The sequence below is a fragment of the Copidosoma floridanum genome, unplaced genomic scaffold (assembly GCF_036245765.1).
Source record: "Copidosoma floridanum isolate Cflo_tuat_1 unplaced genomic scaffold, Cflo_Japanese_pri ptg000030l, whole genome shotgun sequence".
NCBI classification, from domain to species: domain Eukaryota; kingdom Metazoa; phylum Arthropoda; class Insecta; order Hymenoptera; family Encyrtidae; genus Copidosoma; species Copidosoma floridanum.
Window position 1 is genome coordinate 8,004,063 of NW_028321907.1, and position 12,767 is coordinate 8,016,829.

At 32.7% G+C, this 12,767-nt stretch overlaps 1 protein-coding gene across 1 annotated transcript; it reads left to right on the forward strand.

Annotated features, from left to right (window-relative positions):
- Nucleotides 1–646: 646 nt before the first annotated feature.
- LOC149373462 (uncharacterized) lies at nucleotides 647–10,218 on the forward strand. Its single transcript, XM_089596425.1, has 2 exons — nucleotides 647–2,699; nucleotides 10,130–10,218. Exons 1-2 carry the CDS (start codon nucleotides 647–649, stop codon nucleotides 10,216–10,218), a joined length of 2,142 nt encoding a protein of 713 aa, XP_089452551.1.
- Nucleotides 10,219–12,767: the final 2,549 nt, after the last annotated feature.

The following is a 12,767-nucleotide window of genomic DNA, read 5'->3' on the forward strand; positions in this document are numbered from 1 at the left end:
TCAACGCTTTTATAGAAAACCAGTGTAATAAGTCTGGCATTGTAAAATAGGATAAATTTTTATTATGTTTAGAATTAGTTGTCAAAATGAGTTTTGCATATTGGCAGTTTTTGACGCAAGTACATTAGCTTCTTACTTTTTTTGTATAAAGGATTAATCGTTTTATTTATTAGATCCTTTAAAAAAAAGACTTAAGTAAGAATTTATTAACTTACTTAGTTTTTCGTGACTTTCTAAAGTATTACAAACATATTATATATTATTTTATACATTTTATCTTGCTATAAAAAATTTGAAATCCTGTAAATTTATCATGAAATGCACTAATAAATAGACGAAATTCTCGTTGTGTTGAATAAATAAAAAATGAGAAAATAATTAAAATTTATTACCAAAGTGCCTTTGTCATAAGATTAAAGTAAAAATATCACTCCGTAAAAAAATCATCAACGACTACTGACTTGGTCAATCGATTTTCAGCTGGTGTTCTCCTGTGCTTTTCACGAATATGGCCGAAAGGAGCAACGTATGTGGTAAAGTGTACTAAACAAATGACAATCTCAAAAGGCATAAATACATCGCCTCAGACAACGAGTCTTATAGTTGCAGAGTATGTTACTAAGGTTTTATCAGTATAAACCACTCGATGGAGCACGAGTGTACACGCCTTGAAATTCACAAACGGGTCTTGTTTAGTGGTAAGCCCTACTGCTGCAGACACTGTTCAAAAAGTTTTACTCAAAAATCGCATCTTACTACGCACGAGCGAACTCATACAGGTGATAGGCCCTACAGCTGTAAACACTGTTTACAAAGTTTTACTCAAAAATCGCATCTTACGAGGCATGAGCGAACTCATACAGGTGACAGGCCCTACAGCTGTAATCACTGTTCAAAAAGTTTTACTCAAAAATCGCATCTTACTACGCACGAGCGGACTCATTCAGGTGATAAGCCCTACAGCTGCAAATACTGTTCAAAAAGTTTTAATCAGCAATTCAGTCTCAAAGTGCACGAGCGGACTCATACAGGTGACAGACCCTACATATGCAAATTGTGTTTAACCAGTTTTGCTACGAAATCGTATCTTACTACGCACGAGCGAACTCATACAGGTGATAGGCCCTACATCTGTCAACACTGTTCAAAAAGTTTTGCTCTAAAATCGGATCTTACGAGGCATGAGCAAACTCATACAGGTGATAGGCCCTACAGCTGTAAACACTGTTCAAAAAGTTTTACTCAAAAATCAAATCTTACTACGCATGAGCGAATTCACTCAGGTGATAAGCCCTACAGCTGCAAATACTGTTCGAAAAGTTTTAATCAGCAATCCAGTCTCAAAGATCACGAGCGGACTCATACAGGTCATAGGCCCTACAGCTGTAAACACTGTTTACAAAGTTTTACTCTAAAATCGCATCTTACGAGGCATGAGCGAACTCATACAGGTGATAGGCCCTACAGCTGTAAACACTGTTCAAAAAGTTTTACTATAAAATCGGATCTTACGAGGCATGAGCAAACTCATACAGGTGATAGGCCCTACAGCTGTGAACACTGTTCAAAAAGTTTTACTCAAAAATCAAATCTTACTACGCATGAGCGAATTCACTCAGGTGATAAACCCTACAGCTGCAAACACTGTTCAATAAGTTTTATTAAAAAATCAAATCTTACTGCGCATGAGCGAATTCACTCAGGTGATAAGCCCTACAGCTGTGAACACTGTTCAAAAAGTTTTACTCAAAAATCGGATCTTACGAAGCATGAGCGAACTCATACAAGTGATAGGCCCTACAGCTGTAAACACTGTTCAAAAAGTTTTGCTCTAAAATCGAATCTTACGAGGCATGAGCGAACTCATACAGGTAATAGGCCCTACAGCTGTAAACACTGTTTACAAAGTTTTACTCTAAAATCGCATCTTACGAGGCATGAGCGAACTCATACAGGTGATAGGCCCTACAGCTGTAAACACTGTTTACAAAGTTTTACTCTAAAATCGCATCTTACGAGGCATGAGCAAACTCATACAGGTAATAGGCCCTACAGCTGTGAACACTGTTCAAAAAGTTTTACTCAAAAATCAGATCTTATGAGGCATGAGCGAACTCATACAGGTGATAGGCCCTACAGCTGTAAACACTGTTCAAAAAGTTTTACTCAAAAATCAAATCTTACTACGCATGAGCGAATTCACTCAGGTGATAAGCCCTACAGCTGTGAACACTGTTCAAAAAGTTTTACTAAAAAATCGGATCTTACGAGACATGAGCGAACTCATACAAGTGATAGGCCCTACAGCTGTGAACACTGTTCAAAAAGTTTTACTCAAAAATCAGATCTTACGAGGCATGAGCGAACTCATACAGGTGATGGGCCCTACAGTTGTAAACACTGTTCAAAAAGTTTTAATCATCAATTCAGTCTCAAAGTGCATGAGCAGACTCACACTGGCGATAAGCCCTACAGCTGCGATTACTGTTCAAAAAGTTTTACTCAGAAATCAAATCTACAGAGGCACGTACGGGCTCACATGGATAATAATCTGTTTAAATGCAAATCATGTTTCAAAAAATTTCCTCGCAATGGTCTTGTAGAAGTGGACCAGTCGACACGCACTAGTGATAATTCCTGCAAATTGTGTTTAAATAGTTCTACTCAGAAATTAAAGAGGCACACGGAAAATTTACAAGGTATATGTACAGTACTGCCCTTATTTTCCAGTTCTTTTTTACGTAAACCTTTTTAGAATTAAAGTGGTTAAAAAAAACTTCCACCAATACTTCCATGAAACTTCCCCATTAAAGCAAGTACAAAAATGTAAAACTCGGAAATAGACCATGTTTTCCTGTAGTTTAGGGTACACCCAACAAGATCCGAATAGCTGATTTGTCAACCACTAGACATATGGCCTAGACTAATGTTGAAATATTTATTCAAAATTTCTTGTGAACTCTACTGAAATTTTGCAGACCCTTGAATTGCAATGAAAATAATATAACCACATTTAATGGTGCTATGGATTTGGATTTTTTTTATTCTATTGGACTAGTACAAGAAATTAATGAGTAAATTTTACAGATATCCAGGTCCTTACCTTTTAATAGTAAGTTAGTTGGAAAGGTCATGGAGCTTCATTTAAAAAAGATGGGGAGGCTGATACGTAAAGAAGTGTATATTGCAGCATTCGTTTTTTTCTTCTTTCTCTATTCATAACTGTAAGAAAAAAAAATTGTGTAACTTTCTACATTTTGGATTTAAGATTTTTAAATAGTTACGTTTAATTTATTAATAAATATTTTTAAAACGTATTTTACAAAAAACATTTCTACATATGATTGTATACTGCTTTTGAAAGTGTGTTTTTATTTTAACCTTATATAAGTATTTTCTTATACTACTATTATACTATATACCGTTGATTCACGAATTTTGCTAACAGTTATACAAGTGATTTATTAAAAATGATTCATCAGAGGTGAATAATATCGTAATAAGTGATAGCGAAAAAGAGTGAAGCTGTAACGACCACATTTAATGTGATGATTGTGCTATTATAATAATTCAAGTTTTGGACAAAAAATTCTTTTCCAGATTTTTTTTTGTTTTTTTTTTTTTTGTTTTAAGATTTGGAAGAAAAGCAGCTTGATAATGTATCACTACTCTTTAATACTTGCACAATCACACGTATAGAGGTGGAAGTAGGAAAAGGAGACTAATGCTAGATTTTGTTTGATTAAAAATTTGACGCAAAGTTTTTAAAATTTGACTGTCTGTCAGATAAATAGTTCGAACTCTTGTGCAAAAAGGCAAGCTGATGTAACTATACAGCTTTTAATAAAATCAAATTTAAAAACCCCCTTTCAAGTAACTCAACAATACCATCAAATTGTCACTTTGTATACGTACAGCAAAATACTAACACTCAAATATAATTTTAATTGAAGAATTATGTATTTTTTAAGATATTTAATGACAAGAAAATTTTTAAAGGTAATTAAAAGGTAATTATTCCTAACAAGAAGCAAAGATTTAACAAATCATGTATGCTTATTATTTTTATTGCATGTGCAATAGCGTTTAAACAGATTTTAAATTGATGGAGTCTGCAGTAAAAAAATTATTTCTGCATATATACTAATCATCGATAAATTAATACGTTGATGCGCGTATGTTTTTTTTTTTTTTTTTTTTTCCTGTTTTAAATCGTCGATGATCTGTCTTATTGCAGTTGTCTGTTTTAACCCATAGTTCTTATGATTATATTTAAAAGTAAAAAAATTTGTTGCCCCATGATGGTAATAATATTAATAAAAAAGTTATCAAAGTTTTTATTTAAAGTTTTGAAAAAAATTTAAAAAAAAGTCTGAAAACACTAATTATATCAGAGGTACGCCCGGTATTGACGGCATTAGAAAACAAGCGGAACGTGAATAAAAAACAAAAAAAAAAAAAAAAAAAAACTTGAGGAAGAAAATGACAGAAAAAGGTAGATAGCGACTCAACTGCAGGACGACCACGACAACTATATAGAGTAGATCGGTGACACGAGGCACCGATGGATATGATGGATGAGAGGGCGGCCAGTTTCCGCAGATCCCAGCCTCTGACGGGGTGGTCCGTCTTTTCGTCTGTCGCAACGGCACCTCATATACGTATCGGTTATGCATACCTGTACTTATACGTGCATGTGTAAATGTATCAGTGCATATAGTACACGTACGTACAAAAAACTTGGTGCTCCTGAAGTAAAACAGTACACGTGCATTCATTCAATATAAAAAATTTTAAAATTAGAAAATGTAAAAAACGGAAATTTTCATAAACGATACCTGAATTTTCTACGTGTTCTAATAATAATATTTATTACTGAAGAAATGATAGTTATAAAATAAAAGTGCTTACAACAGTAGCAATAAAATGGTTCTCTTTTTTTTTCAGGAAATTTTTAATAAAACGAAAAATAAATAATTTTTTGCTTAAATAAATGTTTTTAAAGAACAACGTTTTATGCTTTAAAACAAATGAATAATATTTACCTAAGGAGATCTTATTGTCATAGATGCAATGAGTCTTACCACTCACGACTACTCAATTTTTGATGGACTGCCTTAAAAAAATAAAAAACAAAATCAGTACAACCGAACATATAAGTTCATATAGTTTAATAAAAAAACAAAGTTTATTACTGTACGTAAATAAAATAGGTTTTGATAATCTCACTCGTCGATTTCTTGAAATTTCTGGCTTATCAACGGTTAACAGCTTTGCAGTGTATGACGACATAACATAACTTACAAATGGTAAAGACAATTTTTAAATTCTACTTTTATTAAAATATATTTATTATTTCTTGAACCTTATTTAAATACACTATAAAATACTTATTATCATTATTATATTTTGAAAACTTATCTCTAACAGTGAGTAGATAACTTTTGTCGAGTCTCGAATTATTACTCTAGTTTTCAAGAGATGGCGCAAGTATCTATTTTGAGAGGGATCACCTTACATCAAAGTAAAGAAAATTTAGCCCGTAATTTTAGAACATCATTTATGAGTATAAATTGCACGTTATTATGATAAAATTTTTAAACATGATTTCATAATGACGGACAAAATTTTTACTATTATCTGTACTACAATTCAAATTATCAATAGCAGTGATAACACTTTTAAGTCTTTTCTGATCGATTTAATACTAAATTAATCGTACGATACTTATTAAATTGTCAGTAAATTCCTAATTTTTCATTATTAGCTTCCTATTTCTTACTTATCTCAAGTCCTTTGATCTTATGCCACTGTCTTTGGCTTGGGTGAAAACGGCAATCGCGTAAATCAGTTTCGAGCAAGATTTGACGTATTGAATTCCAGATTGAAATCCTGAAGTAAACATAAATAGTGGATGACTAAAATAAAAAGAGTTATTTTTTCACTTTCAGATTTAACAGTACGAAAAATTTTGCGATGTGATTCTGTGGATTCATTAGGTAAGAAAAAATAGCCCACATCTGTATACACATTTTCATAAATAGTGTACTGTTTGAATTTTTAAAAGAGCTAATCAAGTTATGAATTGATAAACATCGAAACAAATAAGCATGTTTATAATTTTCTTCACACAGTTAATACATAGTTCTTATCCATTTTGGTGTAATATAAGTATTTATGTCCTGCAAAAGACACGCATAGTACAAAATACTCAGATCCAACTTATTTTGAATAAAAATTTTTTCTACACAAGAAGTGTACGATGAAGGTATAATTTTTGCGCTATTAAAAATGTTAAATACACCGGTGGAGCAGTGATGCTTAAAAAGGGCTCATCAAATATGAGATAATCTTTTACTAAAATACGTTGCAAACAATCAAATTTAAAATTACAAGAAAATGCAAATTTATTTCACATGTTACAGGAATAAAAAATAATTATCAGCAGCTTTTTTTTATTTCACGCCTTTATATTGATATTTTCTGTGACTATAAAATACACCAGAATCCCAAAGCAATGTCTCACACGGACAAAGTTCCTCCCTGAGCAAGGAACTCCGTCCTCGATCAAGAACTCTAAACCTTACAAACCGATTCTCAATCACGCGAGGCAAACATCATGGCCTAGAGAAAAAAAAAAAAAAAAAAAAAAAAAAAAAAGTGACAGGTCCCAAAAAAATATCTGCACATTGACTCCAGCGTGAAAAAGCTACCGCAATCCGGTCCAAAATCCCGTTCATCTATATGCCAAACAGAAAACCCATTCCGTGCAGCTGCTGATGCTCCGATATTATCTCGTTCCTGTTCGCGCACCCCTCGATCCTTCGTTCGTTATACTCTGTGCTTCCGTCCTCTGGTGATTTTTCAATGCCCCACGATGGACTCCCAAATCCTCCATTACACAGGTATACGTAACGTATAACGAAAACCCTCAGGAAGGGATGGGAGGGCTAAGGCCCTCCTGATAAGGGCACTCTATCCCCCTGCTCGTGCTTATCTTGGCCAAGAGCCTATAGTCTCCGGAGAGAGAGTGAGGAAGGGAGGGATCGTAGCATTTCATATATATACATATATACATGCACGTGTACACATAGGATAATACTGCGCTCGGGCTGCACGTATCTTCGATCGGACACTTTCGATTTATTGCGAAAGTCCTTCGCGCGCTACTACCGTTGCACCGCTGCTCTATGGACCTGTTCTGTACACCTACGCAAGTACATACGTATACAAACTGTCCGTGGATCTGTCTGGGGGTATATCACGTGGGTAAATAAACAACTTTCTTATACGGCTATTTACCAGCTTGAAGTACACGTTCGTTAGTACATGGATTATTTACTTGTACGTGTATTTTACCAATATTATATACGTGTATTTTCAGGTGTGTAAACAACGGTTCACATGGGCGAAAAGTTTTTTTTTTAACACCAGCTGCATGTGTCACATTTTTTACTTCATCTCTTTCTTCTTTACTCTTCCACTTCTTTTTTCGGTTGAATGTATCTAATCTAAGCTTACGTATACACGACTTGTATGGAGTAAAAAGCTTCGATCGGCATTGCGCTCAACCTTGTACCTTTCGAGTGTGTCACACTCTGGAGGATTCAATAGTTAATTCGCTTACGACTCTTTCAATGTTTCCACTTGTGTACACGTGTATAATTTTTCAAATCGATTACACAGTGCATACAAGGCACTTATCATTCAAGGGTATCTTATTGTACTTCTGATTTGATTGTTCAAATTTCAAGTAGACGATCAAAAAATTATTTCCATAATTTTCTTAATCAGCGTGCCAAGAAATACTTAAGCTTTTTACGTACTTTTGTTTTCCTCACGATATATTTCAAGGTCTTGTGATTTTTAATTGAGTTTTGTTCATACAACTTTTATATCATTGGAAAATATAGACTTAAAAATCAAAGGTTGACCTTACAGAGTTTGTTATGCAGAATTATTTTTCTCATTATATTTATTATTCTTCTTGAATAAGGATAAAGTTATATTGAGAATAATTATCAAGAAAGGACCAATGAAGCGATTTTTTTAGAAATTTTCGAAATCATGATAAATTAAGAATTTGACTTATATTCTTTGTCTCAGAGAGCTTATTTTAAATAAAGCTACCATCGGAATTAATGTCTATTAGACTTACCAATTTTTATTTAGATTATTTTTATTGATAATTATTATTAATATGACACTTACTCTAAGAGAAAAAATTGTTATGTAAAGCTAAGAATATAAGACCAAAAAATTCTCTGGTTGTATCTTTGCGTGATAGAACATTTCTCTAATGCATCGTGTGTGACTCATTTTAAATTTGTACAACATTTAATTATTCTCAAGTTTCGTGTACAACCAAAGTTATTTTTATTGTTACCTAAGTTTTATTCTCTTGTTAATGTTACCTTAATATGTTAGCAATAAAAGAAAACCAAAAATTTGTAAGCGTTATACAATTTTCAAATAATATATTTTCTATTTAATGTTTTACTATCAATTTTTTATACTTCATTCAAAAATATTTTTTTGCTATCATCGAATCAACGGATTGAATGTTGACTCACATTTTGTTAAGAAATTTCTTGTTTAAAAATATTATTCTTGTTATTGTGTCGTTAAAGGATATTGAAAATTTAGTTAACGTGACATAATTTTCATTCAAAGTTACACATTTCTTTCTCAATACAAAAAAATAAATAAAATTTGATTCACTTTTCATAAAATGCATGTTTTTTAAATGTGATTGTTGAGATTCTTGCTGGCATCGATGAAACTTTCGGAGTATCTATAAGTAACTTGCGATACATTTTAATGTACGTTGCATTTTAGGTAATATAATATTCTATGTAATGATTTCATTTCGAAACAATAAAGCATTGTGATATCAAACAGCTGTAAGCAATACAAGTGTAAGCTCCGAAAGATCGTTTCAAGGAAACATTTTTATTGAACTGAGTTGTAATTATTTTGTCTGCAATCTATACAACTCCATACCAACCAAGAATCGCACAAGATGTACACGACTTCTCCGAAAAAAGCCTTTACAAGTACTTTCAATCGAAACAATACAGCATACAAGAGTCGAAATTGCGGCAACGCAATTGTAGAACAATCACTGCTGTAGCTTCCTGAAACGTGATTAGTATTTCAACAATCTTTTTTGTTGCAAACAATGAAATCATGATCAAGTCTGTTTTCTTATCTTTTTTTAATATGTTAGTTAAAGTTTTAGTAAAAATCTTAAAAATAAAGAAATTTGTTTTTACTTTTTTAAATTTAATCTTGAAAAAAAAGTTGTGATTCACATGTACTGATGATAAAATGTATAAATTAAAAATTAAATTCATATTGAGAGAAATTTTCTTTACTAGCAGCTGGAATGAAAATGTACTTTTTACTAAATTATATAGTTTTTATTGAATTAGTTTTTAGATACAAATAATGTTTCTCATTGGTAACTAAAAACCTCGACAATAATTACACCAATTTTATGTCCAGCACAAATATAAAATTGTTTGGTGATCCATAAACTCAATTTGTTGATCCATAAATGTTTGTTTCGCATAAAATCTTTACACATGTAAACATGTATTTTCAGCAAAATTTTATTCATGACAAATACAAAATTCCCTACTAGGAAGAAAAATCAGTCATCTAAAAAATTATTATAAAAAAAAGGTAAAATGTCTAGCTTCTTAATAAAGTATAAATCACAACTTTGGCACATCCCATCAAGTGCCTGATACTCATCACATGCGCCACAGATAACCATTCCTCCATCAAACTTGGAAAAGATGTAGGTGCGCGCGTGCTGGAGCTACTCTATTCCTTACACGTACTATATATCCTCAAAACGCAAGGCGCTTTACTTGCACTCTCTTTCGCACACGTACCCATAAGTACCACTACACAGATGTACGTATACTACATACGCCGTAAATATACTCTTACCTTTACCTCGGGACATCACGTACCCTCCCATATTACGTGTACATATATATACATACACGTGGGTAAGCTCTTGCCAGTGCAATTCTCTTTTTACTCGGACTACAGTAAAGTGGCGCGTGGTCGAGATTTTCAAGGTCGCACGCACGCTTACTTACCTATTTACCAACAGATGCCCACCACTTGATAGAGGCGTTTGAATCTATCTATCTCCAGCAGGTGCTCAGTCGAGAGGTAAAAGGATGGACCGCCATGGGATGACCGGTTTATCGCGATCCGATGTCTATATATGTATACAAACGCGCTTAATCGATCGTTCACGCATCAGTGGCCTTGTTTGCTATTCTTAAAGAGATGGGGCTTTTATTCGAGATAAGCCAAGTACTTACTTGATGGTGTGCGGTTGATGCAAGACATTGCAATTAATTACAGGTGTTACAACAGATTTTTTGTTTAGTTTCACTCACTTTGGCGTGCATTTTTGAGCGAAATAATTTAAGATTGATAGTTGGTAGGTAACCAGAGAAGTTCTTTGTGAAACAAAACTGAATTTTGTTGACGTTCTGATGTGACTCAAAAGCTAACGATACTTTTGTCTTAATCTCACTGCAAATGAAGGTAATTCGCAGGATTTTGTAATTTTTTGATGAGCGAAGAGTTACGCAAGCCCTGTAAATACATACGTGATAATAAGTTTTTAACAATTTATTACAGGTAGGCTTGTGAATGCGAAAAGTAATACATTCACGAGATAAATACCGGTTTTAAACGAAGATATTAGGTTATAAGTAAAGGTCACCCGAAGAAATACGATTTAATATATTTTTTTTTTTAAACTCGATTATTGCAAAATTATTTTACGAGATTATTTTACATTTTTATGATAAGCTTAAACTTAAGAAAAAAAAATTTCATAAGCAATAAGTCTTTGGGGAAGAATTCTGGATATTTTATTGAGATGGAAGAATTTACAAAATGACTGATATTTTCAAAAAAACTGAATCATTTTCTTTTTATGGCTAAGGTCAACGTTATTGAAAAATATCGGCTTGTGCAGCATCCAAAAAATACACAAACTAATGTTAACTTCAATCATTTTACCATCAGTACAAGTGAAACAATTATTATCTACTCTACATGACATTCAATAATTGCATCGCTGGATTGTTTTTCAATGTCATTTTCGACAGACATAAAAACTTGAATCATCCAACTTTAATCTCAAATATACTTTACTTGAGAAAAGGTAGACAAGGGCTTATGATCAAATTTCTCAACAATATCACTGGAACAAGCTTCCTGGCTTTTGTAATTGCGAAATATACAAGAATAATTCATAGCTGCAATTTCATACGATTACGCCTTTTTTTCTTTTAATGGGCATAAAACTCACAAGTCACACTTACACAAAGACAATCTCAACGCAGTATGAATCGTTTGATGTTTCTGGAAAATTTTCAATGAAGAAAAAAATAATCCAGCACCAAGCTAACTAACTTTTATTCGTTGCATTTTCTTTTGTTACAATTTCTTCGAATGACCAACAAAGCCTGGTATTTGTTCGCCGAACGCGTTTTCAGTCTCTTTGACGCGTCACCTTCAAATGGCCCTGACCCGAGAATCGAAAGTGCCACGTTCCCTGTCGCGCGAACGAATGTCCTATCGTAGAATTTGACGTCAATTGAAGCGATCGTTAACTCGAAAGCATCATCGTAGGATTATACACTTTTCTTTATCTTTCATTTCTTGTAAAAACGATACTTGAAAGAGAGATACCATATTAGAAAAAGCATTTTTCAATCCAAAGCACTGAATCAACACAAAATCGTACTTTTTTTGCTTCTAGCATTTTTTAATCTTCTACGTTCTTAATGCAGGAAAAATCCGTGTATTGTGAGCCGTTATGTTTTCATACTTTTATCCACGCCCATTAAAAAAAAAAAAAAAAAAAAAAAAAACCCGAGCAAATATAATTTTACAATCTCGTGCTTTCGCAAGTTGTACAAACGAAATTTCACTCAGACCGGAGCTTTTTTACCTCGGCTTGTACGGCGTGTACGTTCAAAGTTTGCAGATGCTATTAAGCTTGAATCTACCTCCCTAAAATAACAGCATAAAGACGAAAACGAGTGGGGCCTCAAGTTTTTCATTTTAAAAGCATGTATATGTACAGTATTATTTGATAAATTACGTCTGATACGAACTAGGATTTACTTGAATGTTTTTTAATTGAAATGACATAGATTTTATCGTATAACAGCGCTGCTATGTATGTGTTCTGTTTGTCTTTTAACGAATTTGTTATTCGATGCCGGCAAAGAAACTGTACGGCTAACTATCAAAACGAAAAGTGATTTACTATGCCAACAATGAGTTTTTCAATTTTTACTGGGTTGTTTTTTTTTTTTTTTTTTTTTTTTATTGTTATAGAGTAAGGAAAATGATTGCACTACGAAAAATCGCAGTAAGTAGTTTTTTACAAGATCAAGGAAGATTATGAAAACAAGTGGAGTTATTGAGTAATAACAAGACATTGAATAAATTCTTCCTTACGGATATAATATTAACAAGTTAACTACTATTTCGAATCAATGATTAAATTACTAGTGGGAACTTTTACCAAACTTTTTTTTCTTATTTTTTACTATTTGTCTACGCACGTAATTGATGAATAAAACGATTGTTAAAAGGTAAAAAAAATTTTTAAAATGAAATAAAAATTATTTTTTAACTAACTCCTGTACTCTCTTACTGTTCAGAATATAACTAAACTACAAATAAAATAACACAGTTTAGTTTGTATTTTCGTT

Excerpts from the sequence above, each read along its gene's own strand:
- LOC149373462 (XM_089596425.1), top strand. The coding sequence starts at position 647 with ATGGAGCACGAGTGTACACGCCTTGAAATTCACAAACGGGTCTTGTTT. Across the intron at positions 2,700-10,129 it reads GCACACGGAAAATTTACAAG|ATGCCCACCACTTGATAGAG; the intron begins GTATATGTACAG and ends ATTTACCAACAG.